The sequence below is a fragment of the Ambystoma mexicanum genome, chromosome 3p (genome assembly GCF_040938575.1).
Source record: "Ambystoma mexicanum isolate Mex_15411 chromosome 3p, UKY_AmexF1_1, whole genome shotgun sequence".
NCBI classification, from domain to species: domain Eukaryota; kingdom Metazoa; phylum Chordata; class Amphibia; order Caudata; family Ambystomatidae; genus Ambystoma; species Ambystoma mexicanum.
The window spans coordinates 347078374-347106174 of NC_090925.1; the positions used below are offsets into that span (position 1 = coordinate 347078374).

The following is a 27801-nucleotide window of genomic DNA, read 5'->3' on the forward strand; positions in this document are numbered from 1 at the left end:
CCATCCCACTACTACTGTCGCACAGCTCTGCCAGTGCATCTCCACATGGACCTGGACCTCAACCCTGACTTGTCACGTATCCTGCTATTCCAGTACTGGGCCTTTCACCCAGCACTGCCACTGCACCTCACCCCCTACTGTTACCTGCACACAACTCTTGATGAACCTGAGCCCTGAACTTGAGCACCTGCTGCTACATATATGTAGATATGCCAAAGTAGATCAATCCTGACATGTAGCACCCCTAATATTCGCACATACATGCAACCCTGTCAATGCACTTCATAACTGACCTACATTTTCCCCTCCTATTCCAGTACTACGACCCGCACACAGCTCTGCCAGTGAACCTCGATGCAAAACTGCATCATGCCCTCCAATGACAGGACTGTTAGCGATACACCTCTGCTGATGTATCTCAATCCTGACCTCCGTCACACCCAGCTATTCCAGCACTGGGACCCATATATAGCTTTGCCGATGTAATCCCATTCTGAACTATCGGACTCCCTGATATTCCAGTGTTAGCATGCACATGTGGCTCTGTCATCACACCTCAATCCGCCCCTGCTTTTGCACTAGGTAGCCACACAGATCTCTGCCAAGGCACGTTTCTTAAACACCTCCCTTAAGAGCCAAGCTGCTTGTTTCAAGGGCCTACCTACCAACCCACTCACACCCTATGGTGTGCAGTGATTGGCTATGCCTACACTCTCATATGCAACAATTATTCCTAATAACGCACACTGAAGAGTTCCGAAGTTGACCTGCTGCCGCGGCCTTGCTTCATCTAAATGAAGTAGTTTATTACATGAGCAGCTTAAATGGTTTCCCATCACAGACCTGTGATTCTCAGCAGCTGGTGCAGAATTATGATCCTACGCCTACCACAGGCTTGCTGTTCCATAAAGGTGTGGGTAATAGGTGTCGCTATTACCCTCATTCATGTGTTCCTTTTAGCCATCTCGTAAAGATAAAAGGCTGAGGTCTCAAGCGTCAAGATTGGAATCTGCAGTCGACAAGGTAGGCCCAGGGTTCTCCAGAAGGCACGTTAGCCCACTGAGCAATCTTACCATATGGTAAGCGGGAAGCTTTAGGGAGTAAGGCCACTGAGCTCTTATGTTAATGCCGTCAGACTTGGTGGCCAGGCATGCACCTGTTGAACACCCCAACGTAGGATGTGTTGATGTTCTCAACTTTGTATGCAGTTTGTGTTGGGAGTGTGGAGGGGAGAAGGTCATTGTACAGCAAATACTCATGGAGATGGGGCCAATTCGATAAGGGAGTTCAGCAACTTGCTCCTTGCATTACTGGGGCTGCCTATCTCCCTTTACATGTCTATTGTATATACTAGTTGTAGGAGGCTCTGGCTGGGGGGCGCAAGGGACTCTCTGCAGACCCTCTATGCAGGCGATTTGCTGAGGGTGTCCTAGAAACCTAGTTATGCTTTGGTGCACTGATGCCAGTCCCCTACCCACTTTTCCATTACTCTACACGTTCATGATTTGCACTAAGCGTTAATGGGCCTTCACTGAGAATTACTTTTCTACCTTCCCACATCTGTTTGTTAAGTAGAAATGCAAAAATATAAATTGAAAAGCTCCTGCGGAGCACATGTTTCTATTTGGGGCTATTCAGATCTCGGGCAGTTGTGCTCATTACCTTCTGCTGTGTTTCCAGATGGGGACACCAGACGCAATAGAAAGGGCGGAGGATCTGCCTCACATTCGCACACTCCTCTGAATCACAAATGCACTTGCCTTTTCAGTAGTCCTTCCACCATCACACTTCCATGTATGTTTATGCTCCTAAAGGCCATGTATGTACACATTTACCTTTGGGAATCACTTTACCAACCGTGTGTTTTTTCCAAGTGTGTCTGTGTGCACAGTCTAAGAAGAAAGTTCTAATTGTATGCGACTCTCAGCACCTGACAAACATGACACGAGAGACTGTGGAAGAGAGAGAAAGAAAAGGGGAGAACAAGTACAGGGGAGAAAAGCAGGGGGCGAGAGACTGAGGGAGAGAAAGAAAAAGCGATGGAGCAAGAGAGACAAAGGGAGTGAACTAGGGAGGGAGTGAGTGAGAGTGAAAAAGTGAGGGTGGAAGAGGGATGGAGAGGAGCGAGACACACATTTCTGAACACTTTCCCCAACACCCCTTTCCCCATCGAAGTTCTCCTGCAAGCAAATGTAGGTGCGCCTTCGAGCACTAGAAGTGGGTTGGTGCAAGTCGTGGGAATGTGCATATGAATAGGTTTTTGTCACCCCTAATTTTCGGGCTAGTGAATTTCGGTTAGGTAGAGTATAAAACTAAGGAACTCGACCTGTAGGACTAGTACCATTTTTAAGAATGTGTAAGGCCTGCTATTAGTTTGCATTTCAGATCAGTCCAACACAGATTAAGGTAAGCAATAACACTTTCTTGTTTTAGGATGGTACACAGCTAACACATGGTAAGTAAAACCTATATACTTTTAAAGGGGCTAGCCGCAACTTAGAGGTAAGTATAACCTAAGGCAGACTTATTCTGGGCAGGAAAACAGCAAGTCGGGGGAAGCAAGACCCAATTGAGGATACTCTTACGTTTATATCCTAACGGGAATAGTACAGTACAACCAATGGCATTACATTTGAAAAGGGGGACCCAATTCAAAAGTGAGTAAATTAACCTGCTATCTACTTTCTTTTAGAATGGTCAGACAGTTTCTAAAGAAAGTAAGACTTGGAGTACACTTATTTAGAATGGCACACAGCTATTCCAGGTAGGTAAAACTTGAATATACTTTTCAGAATGGAAGAACATATCCAAGGTAAGGAATAACTTTGTAACTGTTCACTCTTGGGGTTACAGTAACCAACTAATTGACAAGTAAACTTTTCAACACTTTTTCAAGGCAGACCCCTTAAAGTGTCCAGCCCTTTCGATTCTATTTCATGAGTTCTCTCTCGGAGGCAGAAGAGGGCCCCTGGTGGTCTAAGAGCCAGCTGTAGGCAGGCTGAGATAGGGCTCAGTTGCAGGCAAAGTCAGAATTCCTGAGGAAGACTGTTCAGACCAGTAAGTATTCTACTTTCAAAGTTAGTTGAGGCTCCAGGGACTTCAGTGAATACACCGTACGAGTATTCCAGCAGGGGCCTGGGTGAACTGGACGAGAGGACTCCCAATCCTAGAAAACACCCCAAAGCTACACAGGAATCACAAATCTTAAGGTAAGTAATGCCAAAGCCAACACAGTACCTCAACACAGAAGAAGAGTTTACAGCAGGAGGACTTCAGTATCTGCAGCCAAAAACTCAGGCACTGAATTCCTTATCGTGAAGACTGAAGGCAGGACCCTGTATGTTTGTTTTTTTTTTTTTTTTTGGCAGGGATCAATGGGGAAGGCTGCAGGCAAGAACTTCGAGTATGGATGCGGCTATGTGGAATCTGGAGTCCTTTTCAGGAGTCCGAAGAAGACTGAATATCGCTGGTTGGATTCTTGTTGTTTGCAAGGTCCAGAACTCTTGAGAGAGGATTATTTGGACTTGATTCACGTTTCTGGCGGGGTGCCCACAAAGTTTCAGCAAGATTCGGATTTCGGCAGACCATGCACCTTACAATGGCTCGAGGTCCCAGGGTACTGGGGTATTGCAGCCCCACAAGGTCACAGCACCATATGGGATGATTCAAAATGCAGGTGGGCTTGTGTCTAGTGGGTCTCACCAGGCTCTGGGTCGGGGTCGTTGTTTTCAGTGTCCCCAGGTCGATTAGAAGGAAGGGGAGGGTAACAGCAGGCTCCGGTTACACAGCAGGCTGTCTGGTCACTGAAAATCGTATCGGCCGCGTTTTATTAATCATAGCCTTCGGTTTCAGTTCCAGTGGTCGACTACCTCTTCAACTTCCAGGATCAGACTTTTATGCAGGAACACAGCCAATAAAACAGACATGCAACATTCAAACTTGGGGAGTTGACAGTCCTTTCAGGACAGCCAGTCTCCCAGTTTGAGCTGAATTCTTGCAGTCGGGCTGGAAGACAAAGGGCTGCAGATTTCTGGACTCCTCCCTCCCTTCCTACCTTCACAGATATTGGGAAAGATTTCTTTACTGCACCTTTCCTTCCATCTTTATAGAACCCCGAAACTTTGTTTTTATTTTTGAATCTGACGTGTACTTTTACAGTGCAATGAAGCCTTAAGCTTCCCAACACCTGGCTTTTGCTCATGTCATAGGGAAACTGACATGTCCTTCAGGCTGTCAGTACTGGTAAACATTGTTTCCCCTTATCGTGGTACTGTTAATACTTTTGGTTACTTTTTTATCCTTTGTGGCATCTTGTACAAAGTAGCTTACACTGCAGTACAATGGTGTACATTTTGTTTTGCCCTAGACCATGGGTGCACAACATACGGCCCGCGGGCCAGTTGCGGCCCGCCATGCTGTTTTTTCCGGCCCGGGAGGCACAAAGACCCTTCTAATGGTGGGCGGCCCGCAAGCAGCATCGGCCGCCCTCCATTAGGAAAGTCTTTGTTGTCTTCCGGGCCGGACAAAACACTGGCTCTCATTGGCTCAGCACACATGCAACACGTCGCTCCTACGAGCCATGTAGTGCGTGTGTGCTGCACCAATGGAGGGCCAGCACTACGGCTGGCGTGGCCAGTAAGGCTTGATGCCGGAAGGCATTTCAGCCTTGCTTGCCACGCCAGCCGTAGTACAATTCCACTTACCTCGCCAGCCTTCCAGCTTACCTGCCTTCCAGCACGTCTCCGGTAAGTGGTCGTTGTGTTTGTGTTTCAGGTCTGTTCTGCTGTATGTTTGTGTTGTGTATGTTGAGATGGGGGGGTGGGCGGTGTGTTGGATGTGTATGAATGTTTGAGTGTTGTGGGGTTTGGGTCTGTATGGGTGCATGCTTGAGTGTGTGCTGAGTTGGGGAGTGGGGGGTTCGGGTCTGTATGGGTTCATGGTGTATGCTTGAGAGTGTGTGCTGAGTTGGGGGGCGCGGGGGGTTCGGGTCTGTATGGGTTCATGGTGTATGCTTGAGTGTGTGCTGAGTTGGGGGGCGCGGGGGGTTCGGGTCTGTATGGGTGCATGCTTGTGTTTGGGGCATAGTGTTGGTTGGGGGTGAGGGGGCCATGGAGCATAGTGTTTAGTTGGGGAATAGGGACAGGGGGCATAGTGTTTGCTTGGGGGGTGAGGGACAGGGGGCATAGTGTTTGCTTGGGGGGGGTGGGAGCCATGGGGCATAGTGTTTGGTTGGGGGTGAGGGGGCCATGGGCATAGTGTTTGGTTGGGGGTGGGAGCCATGGGGCATAGTGTTTGGTTGGGGGTGAGGGGGCCATGGGGCATAGTGTTTGGTTGGGGGTGGGAGCCATGGGGCATAGTGTTTGGTTGGGGGTGAGGGGGCCATGGGGCATAGTGTTTGGTTGGGGGTGAGGAGGCCATGGGGCATAGTGTTTGGTTGGGGGTGAGTGGGCCATGGGGCATAGTGTTTGGTTGGGGGTGAGGGACGGGGGGCATAGTGTTTGGTTGGGGGTGAGGGACGGGGGCATAGTGTTTGCTTGAGGCGTGGGTGCCATGGGGCATAGTGTTTGGTTGGGGGTGAGGGGGCCATGGGGCATAGTGTTTGGTTGGGGGTGAGGGACAGGGGGCATAGTGTTTGCTTGGGGGGTGAGGGACAGGGGGCATAGTGTTTGGTTGGGGATGAGGGGGCCATGGGGCATAGTGTTTGGTTGGGGTGAGGGGGCCATGGGGCATAGTGTTTGGTTGGGGGTGAGGGACAGGGGGCATAGTGTTTGGTTGGGGGGTGGGAGCCATGGGGCATAGTGTTTGGTTGGGGGTGAGGAGGCCATGGGCATAGTGTTTGGTTGGGGGTGAGGGACAGGGGGCATAGTGTTTGCTTGGGGGGGTGAGGGACAGGGGGCATAGTGTTTGGTTGGGGGTGATGGGGCCATGGGGCATAGTGTTTGGTTGGGGGTGAGAGCCATGGGGCATAGTGTTGCACTCTGAGAGTGAACTCAATAATAAAGCTAAAACAGGCACAGTTGGATGTACATCCTTTGCTTTTTTGAGGAAACCTGACTCAACGAAGGCCATACTCCTCTTGGGCAACCCAAAAAGCAAACTATAGCAGTCCAAAATAACGAAATGTCCAATCAAGGGTCAATAAAATATATATAATTTTATTAAACAGACGATATACAATAACTAAATCGAAATAAATGATAACAATGGAAAATGTGTAGTACAAAATGTAAGTTTGAAATGCAATGAAAATCGTTACCCCTGAAAAACATATTCTTTTTCCATGTGTTTAATACAAATTGGGGGTTGAAAAAGCCTCCTGACATGTCCCGCCTACCGCCCCGCCCACTTTTATTTTTCGGCCCACTATAGCCCTCATGTAAGGTACTTTCGGCCCTCTGTCAAAATCAGTTGTGCACCCCTGCCCTAGACTAACACTCAGAGGATTTTTGGTTATTCTAGGTGTGCTGAAAGGATAACCTAGTGGCAACAATGACTTTTCCACTTTTGGGGACGTTTCGTTTAGCCTTACCGCGTTGGCTACTAACTGTGGCTACTGGTCAAACATGGCTTTGCCACAAGTTTTTTCGCTTGTCCTTTTGCCATCTTGCTATTTAGCCTTCTTCCTGGCCTGATAGGCCAGGAAAATCCTTATAAGAACTTCCAGTGCTAGGGAAAGCAGAAGCTTTTGGTGGGCTACTGGAGGACTGTGTGTGTTTGCTGGCAGGATGTGGGCTGGACCGTCTGGTCCCAATCCACAAACTGGTTTCAGTGTCCGAGTGGTATGCATGAATGTTCCCGCCAGTGCTTTAACCTGGCTTTTAGGATAAGGGGACCCCTGCATGCACCCATTCTTTAGAGATCCTGGATAAACCTGAAGGAGCCAAGTATCCTATCCAGCTGTGAGACCTGCGAAGAAACCGGAGACCCGACTGAAGGAGGCGTGGCAACCAACTTCTGCTGCTGTCCTGGAGGAGCCTTGTCTTGCTAGCGATCTTTAGCAGTCCTGCGAAGGAGCCGCGACCCTTGGAGTGGAGGGTCCATTTGCTGATGTCTGCTCGGTACCCTGCAACAAAGCCTTTGGAAGTGTCCCGGGATTGTCCTGTGGCTGACCAGCTCCAAATTTGGGCTACCGTGCGGCCGGCATCACCGTTCCGAGTTTCGACCTGGAACTTGTAGGGGGTGGGGGGATCCTCAGCTGGCCCTACGAGACTGACCTCAGCAGAATTTCGGCATCCTAGCACCAAGGGGACCCGAGATGGGAGGGAAAATCTGGAGTCCTTTGTGTCGCCGTGCTGCATTGACCACCGTCCGAAATCACTTACCTGACCCGAGTCCAGTCCTGAGATGGGTCCTGCATTGAGTTTTGTGGGATTCTTCCATCGAGAGTCCTTGCAAGAGTGAAAGACCAGCAAGTGGAGATCAGCTAGAACCTGCAACCCCTGCACATAGAGGACTGCGACTTTCAGCTGGAAAAGCAACCTATGACCCTCTTCCTTTGTCCTGCCAAGTCTGGGGAAGAATTGGAGTATGGGGGGGTAAGTTACAGAGCTTCTTACCTACCCCCTTTTCTCCCATTATAAGTCAATGGGCTTATAATAAACCTTAATTCTAACACCTTTGGCTTTGCCCCACTGCTTGCTTGCGCAAGACTTCTGAAAGTTGGGCTACTTCTGTTAACCCCACTAAAATCAAGACCCAGAAAAAAAAGTTCTAAGCAACCAAGAAAACTGCCATACCCTCGCCTCTGCCTCAGCCACAACCACTTCCCTAGCCTGCCCTAACCGTGTGATCTCCCAGTTTCACTTCAAAGAGATCTCATCAGAAGTTTAAAACCGTAGAGCTGCAAAGGAGATATATCGGGCCTCCATTATTAAAGACTGCGCAGAAATCCTAACACTGATCACTAAAATCATAAAATTCCTCCTTCTCGACAAGTACAGTGCCAGTCAGCCTCAAGGAAGCTTCGGTACTCCCCCCTATAAAAATATTTTTAAAAAAAACCTTCCTCAGACGCTTTCATCCTACCAACTACAGGCCCATTACAACTGTCCCCTCCCTGCTAAAAATCCCAGATCGGACAACTACCTGCACTTCCTTGAAGCCAACCACACCCTGGGCATGCGCCAACCCGGATTCAGTCCAGGCTATGATGGTGTCTGCGTTGTTGGACCTAGAAATCCAGTTGGATGAAATCGGAGACAAGGTAAAGCCTGCACTCCTCCTGGATCTGGCTGCTGCTTTCAACCTGGTAGATCACAACATATTATGCCACCACCTCACTACCTCAGCCAATGTCTCCCCAGGGGCTTCCACATGGATCGATTCCTTTTTTGAAGGAAGAGTCATGAGGGTATTTGCAGAGAACGCCAATGCCTCACCATCCCCTAGCCCATGTGGAGTACCTCCAGGCTTGTGTATACCTCCAATCCTATACAATATTTTCACTCTGCCCCTGTTGACATCCTGGATTCTATCGGCATAGCCTATGCTAACTACGCTGACGACACCCACATCTTAATCCCACTCACAGGCAACTACATGGACGATTGCAACCCCCTTAACAACACTAACTCTACGATTCATTCATGGATGGCAACAAACCGCCTTATGTCTAAATGGGGACACAAGTGAAATCTTGCTTGTCTGACCAACTTCTATTCTAAAAAACATTAATGAGCAATACAATGCCTTCCATATTGATAACCTCTTAGTCCCTGTCTCTGCGTCTGTAAAAACTTTAGGGGTTTATCTCAACCCTAGCCTCTCCCGCCAAGTGAACGCTATTGCCTCCTCAGGAGCCTACACCACCAAAGTATTCAATGCCTCGAGACCCTTCCTATCCAAAGACGGCTGCTTAACAATTACCCGAGCAGTCATTGACTCGAGGCTCGACTACTGCAATGTCCTCTTCGCAGGCACCTCTTCTAAAAACCTCCAGAAACTTTAAGGAATACAAAATAACACCCTTCGAGCAGCACTTAACATTCCTAAAAAAGAACACCTCTCGGCTGCCAGAAGAGATGCACACTGGCTGCCTGTTCGTGAACGCATCATTTTCAAAACCTTGTCGATCACCCATAAGTGCCTGTCCAATACAGCACCCCCCTACCTCACCCAGAAAATAACCAAAGCCAGCTCAACTAGGCGGACCAGGACACCCTATTCTCACCTCCTACTTTTACCGAAAGTCAGACGTGCTCAAGCCGGAGGCTCTAGCCTCCCCTACATCGCAGTCAAACATTGGAATTCCCTCCCCCGTGCATTAAGAGCCGACAAATCATACTGTGTATTCTGGAAAGCACTCAAAACACAGCTGTTTGACACAATTGCCTCATGCTTTCCATCTCTCCTGTGCTCTCCTTACATCATTACCTGTACTTCTACAATTGTAATGAATGCAAATGACTTGTTAACTGTAACAGCGCCTCAATGCCCTGGGGTTATATGTGCACTTTATACATGACATAAATAACTCTGCTGCCTGTAAACCGTTATATGAAGGGTGCTTATTTTCTATCACTCCCTTCTTTTTTTCTTCCTACAGCCGGCTCTGCTATACCTGGTTCCGGCCTGCATTGGATTCCCCCTGCTGGTGGCTCTTGTGAAAGGTGAAATCGCAGATATGTTTAGGTAAGCTTCTTAAGTCCATTCAGTTAATACTATCTGTGTGTGTGCCTACATTTGCAAGTCGGAAGAAAATTGTATCTGGTCACCAATTCATTCACTTATCAAGATAACATAGGTTGAACACTACATGTCTGTGGAAAGGGTAGTCAAATATTGTGAAAAGTATTGTGCCACTGGTTGCCAAATTGGCTCTTCATCCCTACCTCATTCCCCCGTGTACCATCTGGCATTGGCTTTGCAGCATCGTTTCTTTGAGCCATGCTCACTTTTGCCATCCGGTCTTGCAGTCAGTCAATTCTTTGTTTTGTCATTTTACATTTTTTTGGAAGAACTGGTACATATAGCACACATTTCCTTTGGTGGGAATTTACTGTGGTGCTGCCAGCCTGTTGGAATTATTTTGGGAGGTTTGGGTGAGGCTCTCGGAAGTCATTTAAAACCTTATTTATTTTTTAGGTACGTTTCTTAGTATTAAGATCACCCTTAAAGTAAACTAAGCCCACTGTTGTAATTCTTACATCCCAACATATTCCATTCAGGCGATGGTAGTCCAGTCCTTTTTCTTTGCACTCTGGGAATTATAGTCCTAGATCTACCCATTATAAATCCAGGACTACGGGCCTCACAATGCAAAGGCCAAAAAAGCACTAGACCATCTGCCGAATGTAATGGTGTACATTGGCATACATGGCCATTTTGGTTTCCTTTTTGAAAGCCATAACTAACTCTGCCTTTCTGAAAAGTGGGGTGATTGCAAATTATTCTCTAGAAGAAACCCTTCACTGGCAAAACAGTGTTTAAACCTTTTTGTACTCCAGCATGGGACTTTGTATTAAATGTTTAGAATAGAGGGGCATGAAGAAAAGTCTTCACAAAACTGTTAACTGAACATACATTGACAAAGCATGTTGGTCTCATCCTAAATCCAGGGTCTGCAACCCATACATCACCAGATTTTGGCCTACATTCCTATCGGCCCAACCCAGCATTGCCCATGCTGAGGGTTCTTGGGAGTTAGTCCTAAACCTCTTGAGAGCCGAAGGCTGCAGACCCCAATTAAACCACATTGGCAGATCTTAGCTTGATGGTGAAGCAACAATTTCAATTGAGTGGGACATCAGACATGGAAGACTAACCCACACCCAAACAAGACACTCACAATTAACTATTGCTGGGCCTTTTTTTACAGACATGTGATCTGTATAATAGTGTGACACACCACCATCTCCTCCTATTCTTTGGGACAAGAAATAAGGGCTGTTGTATTTGGAAATGGACCATAAAAGACTGGTGACTTTGCACTCTTACTGCAAGGGAAAGGCTCTGAAACACTGTTGCCAAAGACGAGCAAAAGATCTCCCAATCCCAAAAGAACGGAGTATGCTTGGCTCTATCGTTCTGTGAGCAATTAACAATGTTTCATTTTACAGTAATTAAAACAATCGCATACCCGTCCATTAATAGATGGACCGTTTTTCTCAATAAGACCGCTTGCAATACTAGCAGAGGAGTAGGTAACATCACAACCTAATTTTTAACCCAGTTTGTTTCAAATGTTTAGAAAACAAAAGGTAAATCTCTTCTGAAATGTCATGCAATCACAACATTAGAAAATGGAGCCAAGCAAGATGTCTGCATATCTCCGAGGCTACATTCCATGGGGAGATTTGCCATTGGCTCAGTCCACTTACTGGGATCATGGCCCTTTTCTCCAGCATTGAATCCTTCACAGATTCACATGCTGTGAATATTCCCCATCATCAGGCAGGGAATCCTCAGTTACGTTTTGATTCCCCTTGCCCTAGGGAAGGAGAAGCTACATTTTGTAGCCTAACATGATTGTTATTGGTGTTTACAGTCCCCACCAATAGGAACTCGAGTAGCCCTAGACTTAGACCTTCCTCTTCCCCCCCTCAGATTCTAACCGCATGTTCAGCTGAGGGAGTCCTCTGGAGTTTCAGTCAGAATTGTTAGGTAAAAAATCTTCGAAACAACAATTTCAAAAGGAAATTTCTCTACACATCAAGTACACTCTTCAAGGTGGGGAATTTTTTCTAGGTATGAAGGGCAAAAGGAGACCCCTTTTTAAGCCCTGTGCCACTTGTGGACTCAAATGTATAAGGTAGATAAGCACTCAGACTGCATATACTGCCTTTACCCCAACCACACTATTGAAAGCCGCACGAACTGCCGAGCTCTTGGCTCCCAAACTCTCAAAGATAGATACAGAAGGCTAGTTTGCTGGCTCAAAGAGGAGAATGTGGGTAAGAATTTATAGAGTCCAACTGGTGTGGGACTTTACAAGACTTATCTCTTGGTATTGGGTAACACACTTTTTCTTAATGAGTTTTGATACAGTACAATAATCAACATAATGAGCACATCTGGCAACCGATCTTAACCACATTTCCCTTCCTCCATCCTGACCCCCAACATTAACTCCTACCCCAACCCCCAAATTCCCCCCCCCCCCGGCCGTCCCACCACCGCCTTGTTGCTTCAGATTAATAACCAGTAAAACCTTAACTGGCGGCTTCTGGCCAGCACGCAGGGATGCATTGCAGAGTTTTATTGGGCAGACTTACCAGGCACTGCCCTAGATCATTCACCCCGGGCACTCTAAACTCCACGTTTCTGGTATCCAATGACAGGTTCTTCTCCAGCATTGGATCTTTCATGGATTCACATGCTTAGAATATTCCCCGTCGTCAGGCTGGGAATCCCCGGTACACTATATAGACCCTTTCCCGTAGGAAAACTTTTTCGACGCTTATGCGTCCTATCCACCTCGTTTTGTATCATGCGTGCCCGCGCCGTCAGGACGTCATGATATAAATACAGGCTCCGCCCCCGCGCTCCCTCAGATTTCAACCGTCTTTCAAAGTAGTGGGATCCTTGTGTTTTACTACTAGTGAAAACTAGGTTGTTTTGTCTGTTTCGCTTCGGCGAAGTTCAAATTCTGGAGAATTATGTCCGGAAAAGCGTTATTTCGCCCGTGTGCAACCTGTGGCCTCAAGAAGGTTTATGAAGGAGATGGCCACATGGACTGTATCTACTGTCTCCACCCGCACCACTCGGCGGATACATGTGAAATTTGTCAGGGTTTCTCCCAAAAAACCCTTAAGGACCGAAAAAGAAGGCTGGTCGACTGGCTTAATGACGGAGCAGGGGCCTACCCGGCTTCGGAAGTTGGCTCCACGGCCTCCAGGAGTAAGTCGGAACCTCCATCGAAGAAGGTACGGCCAGCTGAAATGCGCTCTGAGGACAAGCATAAGAGGAAACAGGATGGATCTTCCTCATCACATAAAAAGTCCTCCTCCTCCTCATCATCTAAAACGGAGAGGCTAGCGCTGTCAAAATCCTCCTCAGGGGACCGTCCCAGGTCTTCCATGAGTCGGGAAGCCTCAGCCGGAAAGTCGGCATCCAAATCGACGACAAAGTCTAAGGGCTCGACGACGACTTGCTCGTCGACCTCGGTGTCATTGACGATGCCTATTACCGTTCAAGCAGCAGCGGTGGGGATTCCCCCGTCGACGGAGACTCAGTCCATGGCTTGGCTGCCCAAGGTTTATGACCCGATCCCCCCGGAGGTCTGACTGCAGCCAGACACGGCCGGCTCGGTGGAAGGAGAAGGTGATCTGGTTCTGCAGCCATCGGATTTGGGCTTGCGGCCTTCCACGTCGACGACGAGTGCGAGCGGGGGTATGGTACCGATATCGTCCACGTTATTGACCCCCCCCCCCAGACGGTTTTGTCTCTGGATGTGCTTAATACTCTTCAGAAGCTCCTGCAGCGGCTGGATACGCAGTTCCCTCAACCCGGGACGTCATCATCACTATTGTCTGTACCTTCCGTCGACGAGCAAACTTGTACGGCTCGATCGACGACGAAACACCCATCGGCTCCCCAGGCAGTAAAAGATCGTCCTCGAGCACAGGAGGAGGGTGAGTTGTCGGAGTCCGATTCTATACTGGGTGACTCAGGGTCAGACATCTCCTTGTCACCTTCGAGGGACCCAACATGGAATTCGGATGTAGAGGTAGAGTCTACGAGTAGCCAGTCACAGCCATCTCCCCCGGATGATGTGGGAGCCTTCCATGCAATGATGGGTAAAGCTTGTTCCGAATTCGGCTTGATTCCTGAGGAGCAGAAGAAAGACTGTTTCCTTTTTGACCATATGGGTCAAAGGAGAAAATCGGTATTTGCCATCCCAATCCTGGACCACGTGTGGCAAGAAGGTCTCAAGACGATGCGCCATCCGTTCTTGGAGCCAGCCATAAAGGGACGGATCGAGAAAAAGTTTAAAGCTCCGGAGTCCACTCCAAAATGTCTAACAGCACAGCCTCTGTCTGACTCTGTGGTGTCGGCGGCAGCGGCTAGGAAGGCCAGGGTCCAGCAAAAATGTTCAACGCCACCTGAAAGCGAGGCTAGGAGACAGGACGCCTTTGGAAAGAAGGTGCTCTCGGTCGGAGCGACGAGAGTAAGAGCAGCCAATTCCTTAGCGATCGTGTCACGATATGATAGGGAAATGTGGCACAAACTAGCCCCTATCCTAGAACACCTGCCAGACGAACACCGGAAAGCAGCTATGTTACTGGTGTGGGATGGCGAAGAGGCCTCGAACCACGCTATCAATATCGCAGTTGACCTAGCAGAATCTGGGTTCAAACAAATCAACCATGGAGTAGTGCTTCGTCGGCAAGCGTGGCTCAAATGTACTACTTTCCGTCCTGAAGTCCAGTACAAAGTCCTTGACATGCCATGCGAAGGGGAACACCTGTTTGGCGAAAAGGTTGATGAAGCGATGAAAGAAGACACGGATACTGCTAGGTCCCTCGGCGCCCTTCAAACGGGTAGAAATTTTCGTTCTTTTCGCCCCTTCAGGGGTGCTTCTGGAAACTCCCGCTTTGGAGCCTCGAGGGACCGTGGATTCAACAGGCCCTCTTACTCTTCACAAGGGTTCAGACGAGCGTCCCAGTCGGCACGTAGAAGCAGGGATTATCAAGCCTCCAGACGGCGAGGCTCAGGTCCGTCGTCAACGAAGACCAAGCAAACCAGCAACCAATGACGGCCTTCGGAACGTCCTGGGGGGTCGAGTCTCATCACTTCGACCGAAGGAAATGCATCACCACAGATCGATGGGTCCTAGACACGATTCGCATGGGTCATGCGCTGCAATTCAAAGACAAGCCTCCGCGTCTTCCTCCTTTATTCTCGACACAGCCCCACCTCCGAATCCTACGACAAGAGGCGGCGCTTATGTTGCAAAAAGGGGCGGTAGAGAGAGTTCCTGTAGCACAGGAAGGACAAGGAGTTTATTCCAGGTTCTTTGTTGTAAAAAAGCCAAACGGCAAATGGAGGCTCATTCTCGACCTGAGGGTACTCAACAAGTGGCTAAAGAGCCTAAAATTCAAAATGCTAAAGCTCCAAGAGGTTATCAGGTCGGTGCAGCCCATGGATTATCTATCATCACTAGACCTTCAAGATGCTTTTTTTCACATTCCAATACGCCCACGACACAGGAGATATTTAAGATTCGTCGTCGGGAGAAAGCATTTTCAGTTCAAGGTCCTCCCGTTCGGGCTCAAGTCCTCCCCCAGGACGTTCACCAAGTGCTTGGCCCCTATAGCGGCCCATTTAAGGAAGGATGATCATCATGTCTATCCATATCTAGACGACTGACTGGTCAGAGGTTCATCCAAGAAACAAACACGAGACAGTCTACGAGCCACAATGTCCCTCTTGCAGGAACTGGGCTTCGCAATAAACTTCAACAAGTCCTCCGTAGAGCCTTCGAGGACCTTGGTCTTCCTAGGAGCGGAGTTTCATACACACACAAGCCTGGTGAGACCATCCAGCGAAAGAATTCAGAAACTTCAAAACAAGGCGTCGGAATGGAGAGTCGGTACCAAGGTCTCGGTGCGCAAGTACATGTCCCTGCTAGGGACCATGTCGTCCTGCATTCCGCTGATAAACAACTGCCGTCTGTTTATGAGACCTTGCCAGGAATTTCTAGCGGACCGTTGGGCGCAGAGCCGAGGTCGCTGGTCCGACAGACTGGTCGTCGACGAACAACTAGTTCAAGCACTCGGCTGGTGGAGAGTGTCTACTCATCTAACGAAAGGGATGCCTCTACTGGAACCAGAGTTCCAAAAGACGGTGGTGACGGATGCATCGCTGAGCGGATGGGGAGCTCATCTGGATATGTTACAGGTACAAGGCCAGTGGTCCTTGCAGGAGTCCTCCCTGCATATCAACCTGCTAGAACTGAGAGCAGTGCGATGGGCTCTAAAATCTTTTCTTCCTCAACTGAGGGACTCGGTGGTGCGTGTCATGACGGACAACACCACTACGATGTTCTACTTGAGAAAACAAGGAGGGACACGTTCCAGGTCCCTATCGACGGAGGCACAGAAAATCTGGCATTGGGCCCTACAACACAACATGCAAATCTTAGCGTTCCACCTACCAGGCGTGAGAAATGTGGAAGCCGATGCCCTCACCAGAGAAATGAACGAAGTTCACGAATGGGTACTGAACGACCAACAACTACAACAAGTATTCAAGAAATGGGGACACCCGTCCATAGACCTGTTTGCAACGAAGAACAACAAAAAATGCCATCAGTATGCAAGCAGATGGCCTCAGCAGGGCTCTCTGGGGGATGCGTTCTCCTTTCCATGGACGAACAAATTCATGTACGCATTCCCTCCATTTCCCCTGGTCCGGATGACGTTGCAACGGATCCTCAGGTACCCATGTCGTGTAATTCTGGTGGCCCCATACTGGGCCAGACAGGTGTGGTTTTCAGACCTGCTACACTTAGCGGCGGCGGAACCGATGAGATTCAAGAAGACCCCCGACCTTCTGTCTCGACAGGACGGTGTTTGGCATCACGACCCGAACAGCCTCCAGTTGACGGCCTGGCTCCTGACTTCGCCGAATTTGGTCGGCTAACTATTCCGGAGGACTGTCGGCGTATCCTACAAGCGGCAAGAGCACCTTCCACAAACGCCTCATACGCGTACAAATGGAAAAGTTTCTGTCAATGGTGTGAGGATCAACCAGGTTTGGCCCCGCAATCGATTAAGCCAGAACAGCTCCTTCCATACTTGCTGCTCTTAGCTCAAAAGGGCCTGTCGGTATCTTCAATAAAAGTACACCTTGCAGCCATTTCCAGGTTTACTCGTCGACGCCACTCGGCACCTTTGTTCAGCGACCGCCTGATTAAGCACTTCCTTAAAGGCCTTTTTCGGAGTTTTCCTCCAGAGAAGAAATTTCCGCCGGAGTGGAGTCTCAATCTGGTCTTAACGTCTCTTATGAAGCCTCCTTTTGAGCCAATGTCATCATCGTCTCTAAAGTTTCTGTCGTGGAAATTGGCCTTCCTGGTGGCCATCACTTCAGCACGACGTATTTCAGAAGTTCAGGCTCTAATGGTGGACCCACCATACGATTTTTCAAGAACAAGGTAGTCCTTGCCACTAACCCGCAGTTTATACCAAAAGCTCCGTCGGTGTTCCATAAACACTCCTCTATTGTGTTGCCTACGTTTTTTCCGGAGCCATGCTCGGGAGCGGAGCGCATGCTACACACATTGGATGTAAAAAGGGCTCTTAAGTTTTATCTCCATTGTACGCAACCGTTCAGAGAAACGAGACAGCTGTTCGTGGCCTATTGTTTAGGTGCTAAAGGAAAAGCCATTTCGAAGCAAGGACTGTCAAGATGGGTGTCATCTACCATTTCGTACTGCCATTCCAGGGCAGGGAAGCCTCTTCTACGATGGCCAAGAGCTCACTCAACTAGAGCAGCGGCATCGTCGACGGCACTGTGGGCCGGAGTCCCTCTGGGGGACATTTGCATGGCGGCTACCTGGGCGGCTACACACACCTTTACCCGCCATTACTGCCTGTCGCAGCAACATGCCGAAGATACCCGGATGGGACAGGCGGTGCTTCGACACCTATTCCAATAAGGTAAGCCCCGGCTGAGGGGTTGCATCCTATGGAATTTATGACTGTATGTGTTTCGTTTTCCTATGTTAACGATTACTGATGTGTACATGATCATAGGGAACGGGCTTTGCGAACAAAGTATATGGGTTTGCATGCACGCCTCCTCTTTGGGGGAGGTACTGCTATGTAATCTATTCTAAGCATGTGAATCCATGAAAGATCCAATGCTGGAGAAGGGAATAGTTTCTTACCTGTAACTCCATTTCTCCAGCATTGGTATCTTTCATGGATTCACATGCGCCCTCCTGCCTCCCCTGAACATGCAAACCGGTTCCCCCACTACTTTGGGGGCCGAAATCTGAGGGAGCGCGGGGGCGGAGCCTGTATTTATATCATGACGTCCTGACGGCGCGGGCACGCATGATACAAAACGAGGTGGATAGGACGCATAAGCGTCAAAAGTTTTCCTACGGGAAAGGGTCTATATAGTGTACCGGGGATTCCCAGCCTGACGACGGGGAATATTCTAAGCATGTGAATCCATGAAAGATACCAATGCTGGAGAAATGGAGTTACAGGTAAGAAACTATTCCCTTATCAGAGTTCAAATATTTGTCCATAAATCCACCCTACTCCACTTCCTGGGAAGCTGCATGTCCGTGGAGACCTGCAGTTATTCTTTCCATTATACATATATTCAAGGCCACATTGGTCCATTCCCCTTTGCTCGGCAGTTATACACTTTTCCATTTCATAGTTAGACAAGCTCTTGCAGCCAAAAGAAAAGACGCAGCCATTTTCTGCAATCCGTCGTATTCGCCCCCCTCTCCCTCCACACCAAACAAGACCAGCATGGGCGATTTTAATACGGGTGACCCCATCCAACTCCTTGATCCAACCCAGGACTTCATCCCAGAATACTTTCACCCGTGGGCATCCCCACCACAAATGCCAGTAATCATCCCTCGCTCCACACTACTGCCAGCATGAAGGGTCCAATTTCTGAAACATTTTGGAGTCTGATCGGGTCATATTGCCACCTATGTAAGAGCTTGATGGCATGCAGTTTATATTGACTGGAGATTGATGTCTGCAAAACTCCCCTGCAAAGTCTACCCCAGAGACCAGCATCCATATTCACCCCCATAATCTCGCTCCCACCTCCTAACTTTCTCGGTAGACGGAGGCCTGGCTTCCACAAGAGCCCCATACATTGCCAAGGTCAGTCCTTTCATACCCGTTCCTTTATCTAGGAGTTTTTCAAAAGGGGTAAGGTCTCTCTGAATCTCTTGGCTCCAATCACCACCCGTGAATACCCCCCTTTAATTGGAGGTACGAGAAGACTGTTTCCCTATGCCAAGCGCCGCCTGTAGGTCAATTAGATTGTTGAAGCTATCCTCCCTCCAGAGTTGGCCAATCCTTTCCAATCCCGCCTCAAACCACCTCTGATCATGTCCCTTACTTCCAGGACCCAGAGGTGGCCACCGGGCGAGGGCCCCGTCGTTACTCCTTTCATTTATGCACCTTGTTTGTTTTGTTCGTTTTTATTTATTTCTATTGCACACCTAACCCAAAGGTATCTGGGCACATTTGAACATGGTAGGAACGTTACAGGCGTCAATATTGCAGTTACATTTGAATGAGACATTGATGTAGTACAATATTTACAGACATAAGCATTGGAAGAGAGATAGTTATGGAAGTAAGTTAATTCTTGCGGACTAACCATGAGATGGTGTTTCTCCTGAAATTGGTAAAGTGCTTGGTGTTCATGATGGACGGTGGGAGTATGTTGCATAGTTGGGCTGCCAGAACAGGGAAGCTGCTCCCTCCTGTTTTATTATTTAGCTTGTCTCGGGACCACTAGACAAGATGTGTTAGCTAACCTAGTGATCTGTATGGAGTATCTGACAGTAAATGTTTCCTTTGGGTAAGGAGGGGCAGTGTGGTTCAAGGATTTGTATGAGAGAGAGAGTTTTTAGCTCAATCTTTTCCTTGAAAGAGAGCCAATTGTGTTGTTTTCTTATTGCGGATATATGCTAATTCCTAGGTATGTTTAAGGCAACTCTAAGTGCATTATTCTGCATGATTTGCAGTTTAAGCACAGACTTGCTGGCACCTAAATATAGTTTGTTACAGTAGTCCAGTTTGGACAATATGAGCGCTCTAGCTAGGGTGAGACAACTTTGTAGAAAGAAGTGATCTGCAAGCCCTTATTAGTTTGCCCGTGTAGGCGGTGGCTGAGGCGGTCATGTTAATTTGTTTGTGTAGGTTGGATGTGGTGTTGAGGTAAAAGCTGTCTCCAGATATCCCATATGGTCCCCACTATAGGGTGGTCCCGGATTCTGTGGGGGAGCCTCTCTCCGTACCCACAGCCACTCCTACTGTGGCAAGGTGTAACTGAAGGTTGTCCAGAGCAACCCATATTAGATCTTTTTGGGCCCGCAGCTGGGGGTAGAAGGACCCGGAGTTGGGGAGCTTTATAGGACGCTTATTGTCTGGCAGGCCTACTCCGCCTTTATCCTTAGGAAGGACCACTAGATATCCTGGCCTTTTTCCCCTGTCAAAGATCTTAAGAGAATCTTTTATCTGTCGAAAAAGAGTCTGGGACCCGGATGGGGAGCATGTGGAACACATTAAGGATTCTGGGGAGAAAGATCATTTTAAGCGCATTGAGGCGGCCTAACTAAGATATTGTTAGTTTGCTCCACTTCAAGTCAGCCCTAAATCTATTCTCCAGGGGAGTAATGTTTAGCCGCGTATAGGTCTGCTATGACTCTTGTGACGTTGATTTCAAGTATCTTAGGGTACCCACATTTTTTGCACCTCAAACCGATTATTTTTTGTAGTTTATTTCAATAATAGCCAGACTTGGATGTTGATGAAATTCTCAATTTTTTTTCCTGTTCAATGGTCTTCTCCAATCACTAGATTCTGATGTTACATCACATCAAAGCTATTGGGTTCCCGTTCTCAAATGTTACAATTCCCTCGACACGTGTTTCTCCAAGACAATCCGTTGGTTATTCAGAAGGGTTGTTCTAACATTCATATATTGCAAACATTTTATATATATAACAAAAATATCAGTATCACTTTCTTTTTTGCTAGCTAAGCTAGTACACATTAGTTTAACCTAGATGGAAGAGGCTTGTATTTATTGTATTGCTTTAAATATGAACTGTAGGTGATCAATTTACCAATGATTCAAAGATGTATATACCCATATGAGAAAATACATTTTTGGTTGAAACTTAAATGTTTTAACTCGCGTGTTTCATGTTTAACCTGCATTTTTCATTTCTTTGAGTGTCCTTAAATAATTATTGTTGGATTTTCAATAGCAACTTGCCAAAGAATGGATGGTTCCCATCAAAGGCTGAATCTCTCGTTGTAAGGAAATGGCTTAATGCGCCTGTTGACATCATAACAGCGTTTTAGTAAAGAATCTAAGTTCAGATCAATTCTAGTTGCTTAGGATTAATACTTGATTCTGTTAGTTTACCTGGCTCTAAATCATTCTGTACTCCTTTGGCTGAATAGTAGCTCCGGCATGTGAAACGTGGCTTTTTCGCTGTGAGGTCAAGATGGCCGCCTATTTATGGAGGCGTGATGACACAGCATGTGATTTTGCAGCGTTGCCGCATCATTGTCGTCCGCCATCTTGGATCGGGCAGACCTGGAAATTATAACTACTTTGCTGATTCTTATAATGTCTTTTTTTGTGATATTAGAAGGATTTATCAACCTGTTTGGCTAGATTGGGGTTATGTAAGTTGACTTTCCTTATGTGTGTATCTTTGTAAGATACTGTCGAACTGTGTAATTCGGTTGCATGTGGCTATTAACCTCCATTTAGGGAATGGATGTGCTATTTACCATGCCTTACCTGACCATAAAAGGAACAACAGAAGTTTAACAATTCAAAATAAATGTGATAAATAATGGGTCATTTCAGTATCGGAATTTAAACCTGTAAAACAGTCAGACATATATCCATCTTGCCTCATGTTGTCTGACTCCTCCTCTGGCTGGCAATTTTACTTTTGCAATACCAAAATATTTAACATGTTCGAATTTCTCATGTCCATGTTCCTGGAAAAAGTGATGTGCCAGTGGATACCTAATATCCTGATCTTTTTTTTTCAATTTTTTTTTTCCTAAAGTCCTCAAATGTTCTGCAATCCTTGTTTTCAATTGACGAATCGTGCTACCTATGTACAATTTTTGACAGGTACATAGAATCCCATACACTACATTTCTGGCGTTACAATTTATGAATTCTCTAATTTTGAATACTTTCCATTTGGCATTGTTGTAGTTTTTCCATTTGCTGAAAACATACCCATTGTGCATGTTCCGCATTTGTAGTTGCCTTTCAAGTTCGGAGAGTTCCACGATTGTGGTAACCCTTGTGTTTTGAGTTGGAAATGAGATGGACAAAGTAAATTCTTTAGGTTCTTGGGTTTGCGGAATGCTATACATGGAGTATCATTCAAATGCTCTAAATTCTGCATCAGCTTTAAGTATTGGCCATTGCTGAGATAAAAATGTTCTGAGTCGATGTGCTTCTGAGTTGTACGTAGTAATAAATCTGACCTGATTTGGAGTGTTAAGTTTACGTTTGGCTTTATTTTGAAGTAATTCTGTTCTTGTTCTGTGCAGTTTTTTAAATGCTTTGTCCAAATTGTTGTCGTAGCCTCTGGCTGGATATTTATTTTTGTTTTGATTGTGCTGTATATTTCTTCAACTCATTATGTTGAGTGCAATTTCTTTTCATTCTTAGGAATTCTCTGTAGGGAATGTTTGCCTTTTATATGTAGCGGATGGTTGCTTGTAGCATATAAAGTACTGTTTCCAGCTGTGGGCTTCACAAATAGAGTTCACTGTATGGTGTTTTCAATGTAGAGCTCTAGATCCAAAAATTGAATTCTATTGGTGTTTTCTTGCATCATAAGTTTTAGATTGTACTCATTATTGTTCAGGTATGCATGATATTCCTTCAAGTTTTTTGTTTTGAACCATTCCAGATAACCAAACTGTCGTCTATAAATCTGCCCCAATAAACTTGTTCTGTGAAGAATGGATGTTGCCAGGCATGTTCAAGTTCATAATGACCCATGTATAGGTTGGCGTACGCTGGTGCAAATTTAGCACCCCTAGTGGTTCCCTGCTTTTGTTTGAATATTTGATTGGTGAACATGAAAATGTTATTCACTAGTGTAAAATTTAACATTTCTATTATCATAAGGTTTTGCTCATGGTAAGATATTGACTGAGTTTTCAAAATGTGGTAGGTATTGTAGATTCCTTTGTTGTGTAGGATACTGGTGTACAAAGATGATGCATCCAATGTAACCAGTCTGAAATTTGGCTCCCAATTGACAGATGTTAACTGCTGTATCCCATGCTTTGTGTACTGTATGAAAGAGGCTAATCCAGATGCGAGCGGTTGAAGATGCTTGTCAATAAATTCCGATATTGGTTCTGTTAAGGAGCCGATTCCATGAATGATTGGTCTTGTTGATGGCAGATGTGTGTAAGCTTTGTGTATTTTTTGGATGAAATAAATGGTTCCTGTGATCAGATGTTGAGTTCATGTAGTTAAACTCCTCTTCTGATAATAGGCCCGAGTCTGATTGTTCATGATATGCCATTCTTCAGTTAAGGCGGCCAGTGGATTTTCCAGTAGTTTCTCATAGCAAATTGTGTCATTCGGGTGTTGGTTTGCCATAGTAATGTAGTCTGCTGTTTTGAGGAGTACTACTTTGCCTTCTTTATCTGCTTGTTTTACGGTAATTCCTTTATTCTTGCCAAGTTCTTGTATGGCCACAGACTCCGATAGGTCAGATTGTGTTTATTGGTTTCTGTTTTGATCCAGACAAGTATTGTTTTCTCAGGTTCGTTCTTACTAATTTGTAAAAGATATCAATGGCTTTTTCCATTGTTAAATGAGGGTTGAACTTTGATTTGGGTTTTAGGGTTGTCTCTTGTGCCAGGCCTAGGTCCAGCTGTAGATCTGTTGCAAAAGTTTGTAGAGTGAACTTCTGGTGTTTCGTAAATGTTCAATACATTTACTGTGTCTTCTGAGATGCATACTGTTAATTCTGATGGTTCTTCCTCCGTGGTGCATTTGTTGAGGGGCAGAAGGAGGATCCCTTGTTGAGGGTTGAAATTAAATTGGGTGAATGTTCTCTGCCTATTAGGTTGATGACTAGGTCCTCCTTGGTTGGTTACCTTTGGATCTTGTGGATACGCCTTGGGTGTTTGAAATGTCTCCTACTGCTCCCCTTTCCCCTGCAGCCTCTCCTTGTCGGTTTCCATTTGTTGATACTTTCTGCAGTATTTGTTTTTGTGGTAGGAGCAATTTGAATACGGGATAAGTCTGTGCTAGCCTCTGTTTGATGATCTTCTAAAAAAAAATGGGGTTTCCTCTTGTGGTGTATTTGGAATTGTTGAAGTGATTGCTTCCGATTCACTTTCACTTGCTGATTCTGGTTCTAATGATTCAGGTGACATAGCTGATGGGTGGATTTGTGGAAGGTTTGCGTGTTTTGATCGTTTTGTTTTTTGAAAAGTATAGACCCTTTTGTACTTGTAATCAATTTCGTCCCGATAAAACTTCCTTCGTTTTTTTATTTTGAATTCATTTGTGTATTGAGTGAGATAATTGTCCAATATTTGATAGTTTGTGAAGGTGGCCTGTTGTATATTCATTTCTTCCATTTTTTTTTTGATGGTTTCTATTTCTTTAAGCAGACCATCATGGGCTTTTTTGGCTTGATCAATGATCCTGCATATCATCTCTTTTGAGGTGTTTTATTAACAATTGTTCCCATTCCTTTTGAGCCTCTCCCTCACCTTCCTCGAAAGATGGAAATATACAAATCCTCAAACCTCTCGGGATTCTGCCAACTTCAAGATATTTTTCCATCGTGGCACTCTCCCACCACCTAGAAACTTCTCTTTTCGATAACTGTTCCAATTTTTCAAATAGTGTTTTGAGAGAAGTTACATTTTTATTATTACGGTTTGCTCCTGTCTGTTGTGATCTTGCAAAGAGATGTTCTGTCTCTTCTGTTCTTGTTTTAAATTGATTCAACATTGTATTAAGGATTGTATGTTGATTTTCGTATATTAAATTGCAGGTTCCGTATGATCTTCCTTTCCTCCAGTAGTCGGAGCTCCTCCTTTTTCCCCTAGCCTCCAACACACAATCCTCCCGCCCCTCAAGAGACCCATGTACCAGTCTGTATAGCTGTTTATCTCCTCCCTCAGCCTTTGTTCTAGAAGTGCCCTCTCCCTTTTCTTCCTAGCCCCTTCCCTAATCAAGATCTCCCGCCGGGTTGCGTTTCCCACTTCCCCAAAAATTAATTTTTCTACTGCGCCTGTATGGTTTTGTTTTGAAGTATTCCCCAATTTCTTTAGCCATCTCTAACTGGAATACCAGATTCTTCCATAAGGAACCATTACACCTCCATTTTTTTAGCCCCCTGGATTCAGCCCTAACCATCCCAAATCCACCATCGCCATGTCATGATCGGCCAAATCTGACCACTGTGCCTCTTCCCACAAGTCCCTCGATATGTACATAAAATAAATCCTGGTACAGGTACCATGAGGGGGCGAGAAATAAGTGAACCCCCTTGCCAGTGGGTGAAAATGCTGCCATACGTCCTGCAACCCGTACACATCCAATGTCTCCTGTACTCCCCATATCCCAGCCTTGGTACTTAGTGTTCCCTTTTGTGTAACACCTGTCTGTCTAGCTGGACATCTGCCCATATATTCAAGTCCCCTCCTATGATTAGGTGCCCTGGGCATTCATCAGTATTTTCAAGAAGGTGTTCTTCAGAAATCTCAGCTGACCCTGATTAGGGGCATATACCATGGCAAAGGTGAAGCGCACCTTGATGTTTCCAGAGACGAAAAGGGCCCTTCCGTGAACGTCAGACCAGACCTTTGACACCTCCATCTTGAGTGGCCTCATTATCAGTATCCCCACTCCTGTTCTCATCACAGGGTCTGAACCCCAATATTCCTGGGCGACTAGACCACTTGGTATTCTCTGTTCTTCTCCCTTACTGAATTTCATCTCCTGGATGAAGAGGACCTCCGGTTGGGCTCTCCTGAACTCCCGTGTGAGTTCAGCCCTTTAACGTTTAGGGTGCCTGTCCCCATCCTCCTCCACTTCAGCCATCATGTCACCCCTATGCTAGAGCCCCTGCTTTGCAACCTGGCAGGCCTACGCTCACCACCTTGAGCAGTGTCAGAAGGCCAATACTAGTAATTATGTACCAAGGTCCCAAGTCCCCCCGCCATTCCTTTCACCTCTCTCCAGAACCCCCCCCCCCCATACCCCACACCCGGCTCTCCCCAGTTATCTTCACTAGGTCCATAACGAACCACCAAGTGAACCCGTTCAATCGGATCCCCTCAGTCCAAACCATTTACTCTAGAGCCCCTCTCCCCGCCCAACCAACTAAATGTAACACATCAACCACACCAACCCACCAGCCTCGGCCCCATGGCCCTTTCTCACCAAAAGCAAAGGGGCGGTTGTATAGTCCGTAGACCCCGATCGGGTCCCCACGTCATAAGTCCCTTCTAGTTGTGCTATTCCCTAATCAAACGTCCACTGCACACTTAATCAGTAATGTCAGCTCAGGAATTGGCCGCTGGTGGCGTATTCAACTTCCAAGACCCTGGCATCATTTTCTGTTCAGTCCCTTAACTTGCCATGCTCTGTCACTTGTAGCCTTTTCTGTTGTGCCGTGGGAAGTTCCAGCCTCTCCGAGCTCCTCAGTGACTCAGCGAATATCTCCTTCTGTTAACTTGTATTTGTATCCATCCAGCTCAAAAGCAAAGGAGAAAGGTAATAGGCATCTGTATCGGACCCCTTTCTGATTGAGCGATCTTGTGAGGGGCGATCAGTCTCCTTTTGGAGAGGGTCAAGGAGGACACATCTTGGAAATCATTACCCTGTTCGCGCCATACATTACCGGGCCTGTCTTCCTTGCTTTATCCAGGATCTTAAGCTTGTCGGAGTAATTGTGAGATCAGTTGACAACAGACTTTGGGATGGGGCGGTGGGGCGCCCCCGCCAAGCTGTGCGGTCTATGGGTCCTCTCCATTTTCGCTACATCGATGGTATCATCGTCAAAAATGAGTTTTGTGATCTCGTGTAGAATTCTTCTCTGGTCCATCTCTGTTTCCCTCTTTGTCCGGGATCCCAAAGAGTCTTCAGTTATTTCGCGGTTTTCAAGGTCATCCATTTTCATTATGATCTCCACCTCTCTCCTTTCTATTTCGGACAACCGCACATCCATTTGGGTGTCCAAGGAGGCTCAATTATGCTCCACTCCCTCCAGTCTCTCTCCATTTTATTTATCCTTTGGGTGATTTTATCCACCCTCCCTCCAATGTCCGCCCTCCTGCTTCTCATCTCCTCTATTAGTGCTGCAACATCTCTTCCCTCCCCCCTGCTCTTCCTTGGTGTGTATTCGGAGCTGGCTAGGTTCGTTCTCCTGTCCATATGCCACCACTGAATGACTTGCGTGCTTAAGTGCATGTGGAGACGTCCCCGCCCCAGACAAGGGCGACTTCAGCTGTGCCTTGATGACCCCCAATAAGCGTCTGCCTGCCCATTGTCTCGTGGGTACCAGGGGGACAGCCACCTGCCAGGCGGAATACTCCATTTCGAGCAATCGGACAACAGTGGTTGCAGGGTAGTCCTCGGAGCAGGAGCAGTATGCTGGGGGCCGTCACACCCGGCTGTCCGCTCTTCTCTCCGTTGATTGGCGGCTTTGTTCCATGGGGGGTTGGGAGACGGGCACATGCCCCAAGATTGGGGGCCCTCACTGTACTGCCGCCCTGCAAGCAACCCTTCTCCCTCGGATAGTGAGGGGTGGGGGTGGGGGTGAGCTGCGCCGCCCGCAGTGTACGCTGATAGTGGCCCTGTTTACCACCTCAGGGGCCTCTGGACACTGTCCTGGTGGAATCAATTTTAGGGAGCCTCGGATGAGGTGGCTGCGTCCAGAAAGGCGGAAAGGGGACTCTTTATCGATTCTTTATTTATTTTTGCAGCAATGGGTCTGGTAAGCTGCAGGCTACGTCCGCCAGGCCAAGGTCTTTCAGGAGCGGTCCCTGTCCACTGCTATGGCCTATAGAGGGATTGTGACTGCTTGCGTGGCCAGACCCACTTCAGGCCTCCTGTAGAGAC

At 47.0% G+C, this 27801-nt stretch overlaps 1 protein-coding gene across 2 annotated transcripts in view; it reads left to right on the forward strand.

Moving 5' to 3' along the window:
- The window catches only part of HM13 (histocompatibility minor 13), a 381463-nt gene that overhangs the window by 255765 nt on the left and 97897 nt on the right, over positions 1-27801 (forward strand). For both annotated transcript variants that reach the window (XR_011304252.1, XM_069650965.1), the window contains exon 11: positions 9545-9630. Coding sequence is in view for 1 of the 2 variants with exons in the window: in XM_069650965.1 (XP_069507066.1) it covers positions 9545-9630 (86 nt within the window). In the remaining variant the exon portion in view is untranslated. The remainder of the gene's footprint in view (positions 1-9544; positions 9631-27801) is intronic.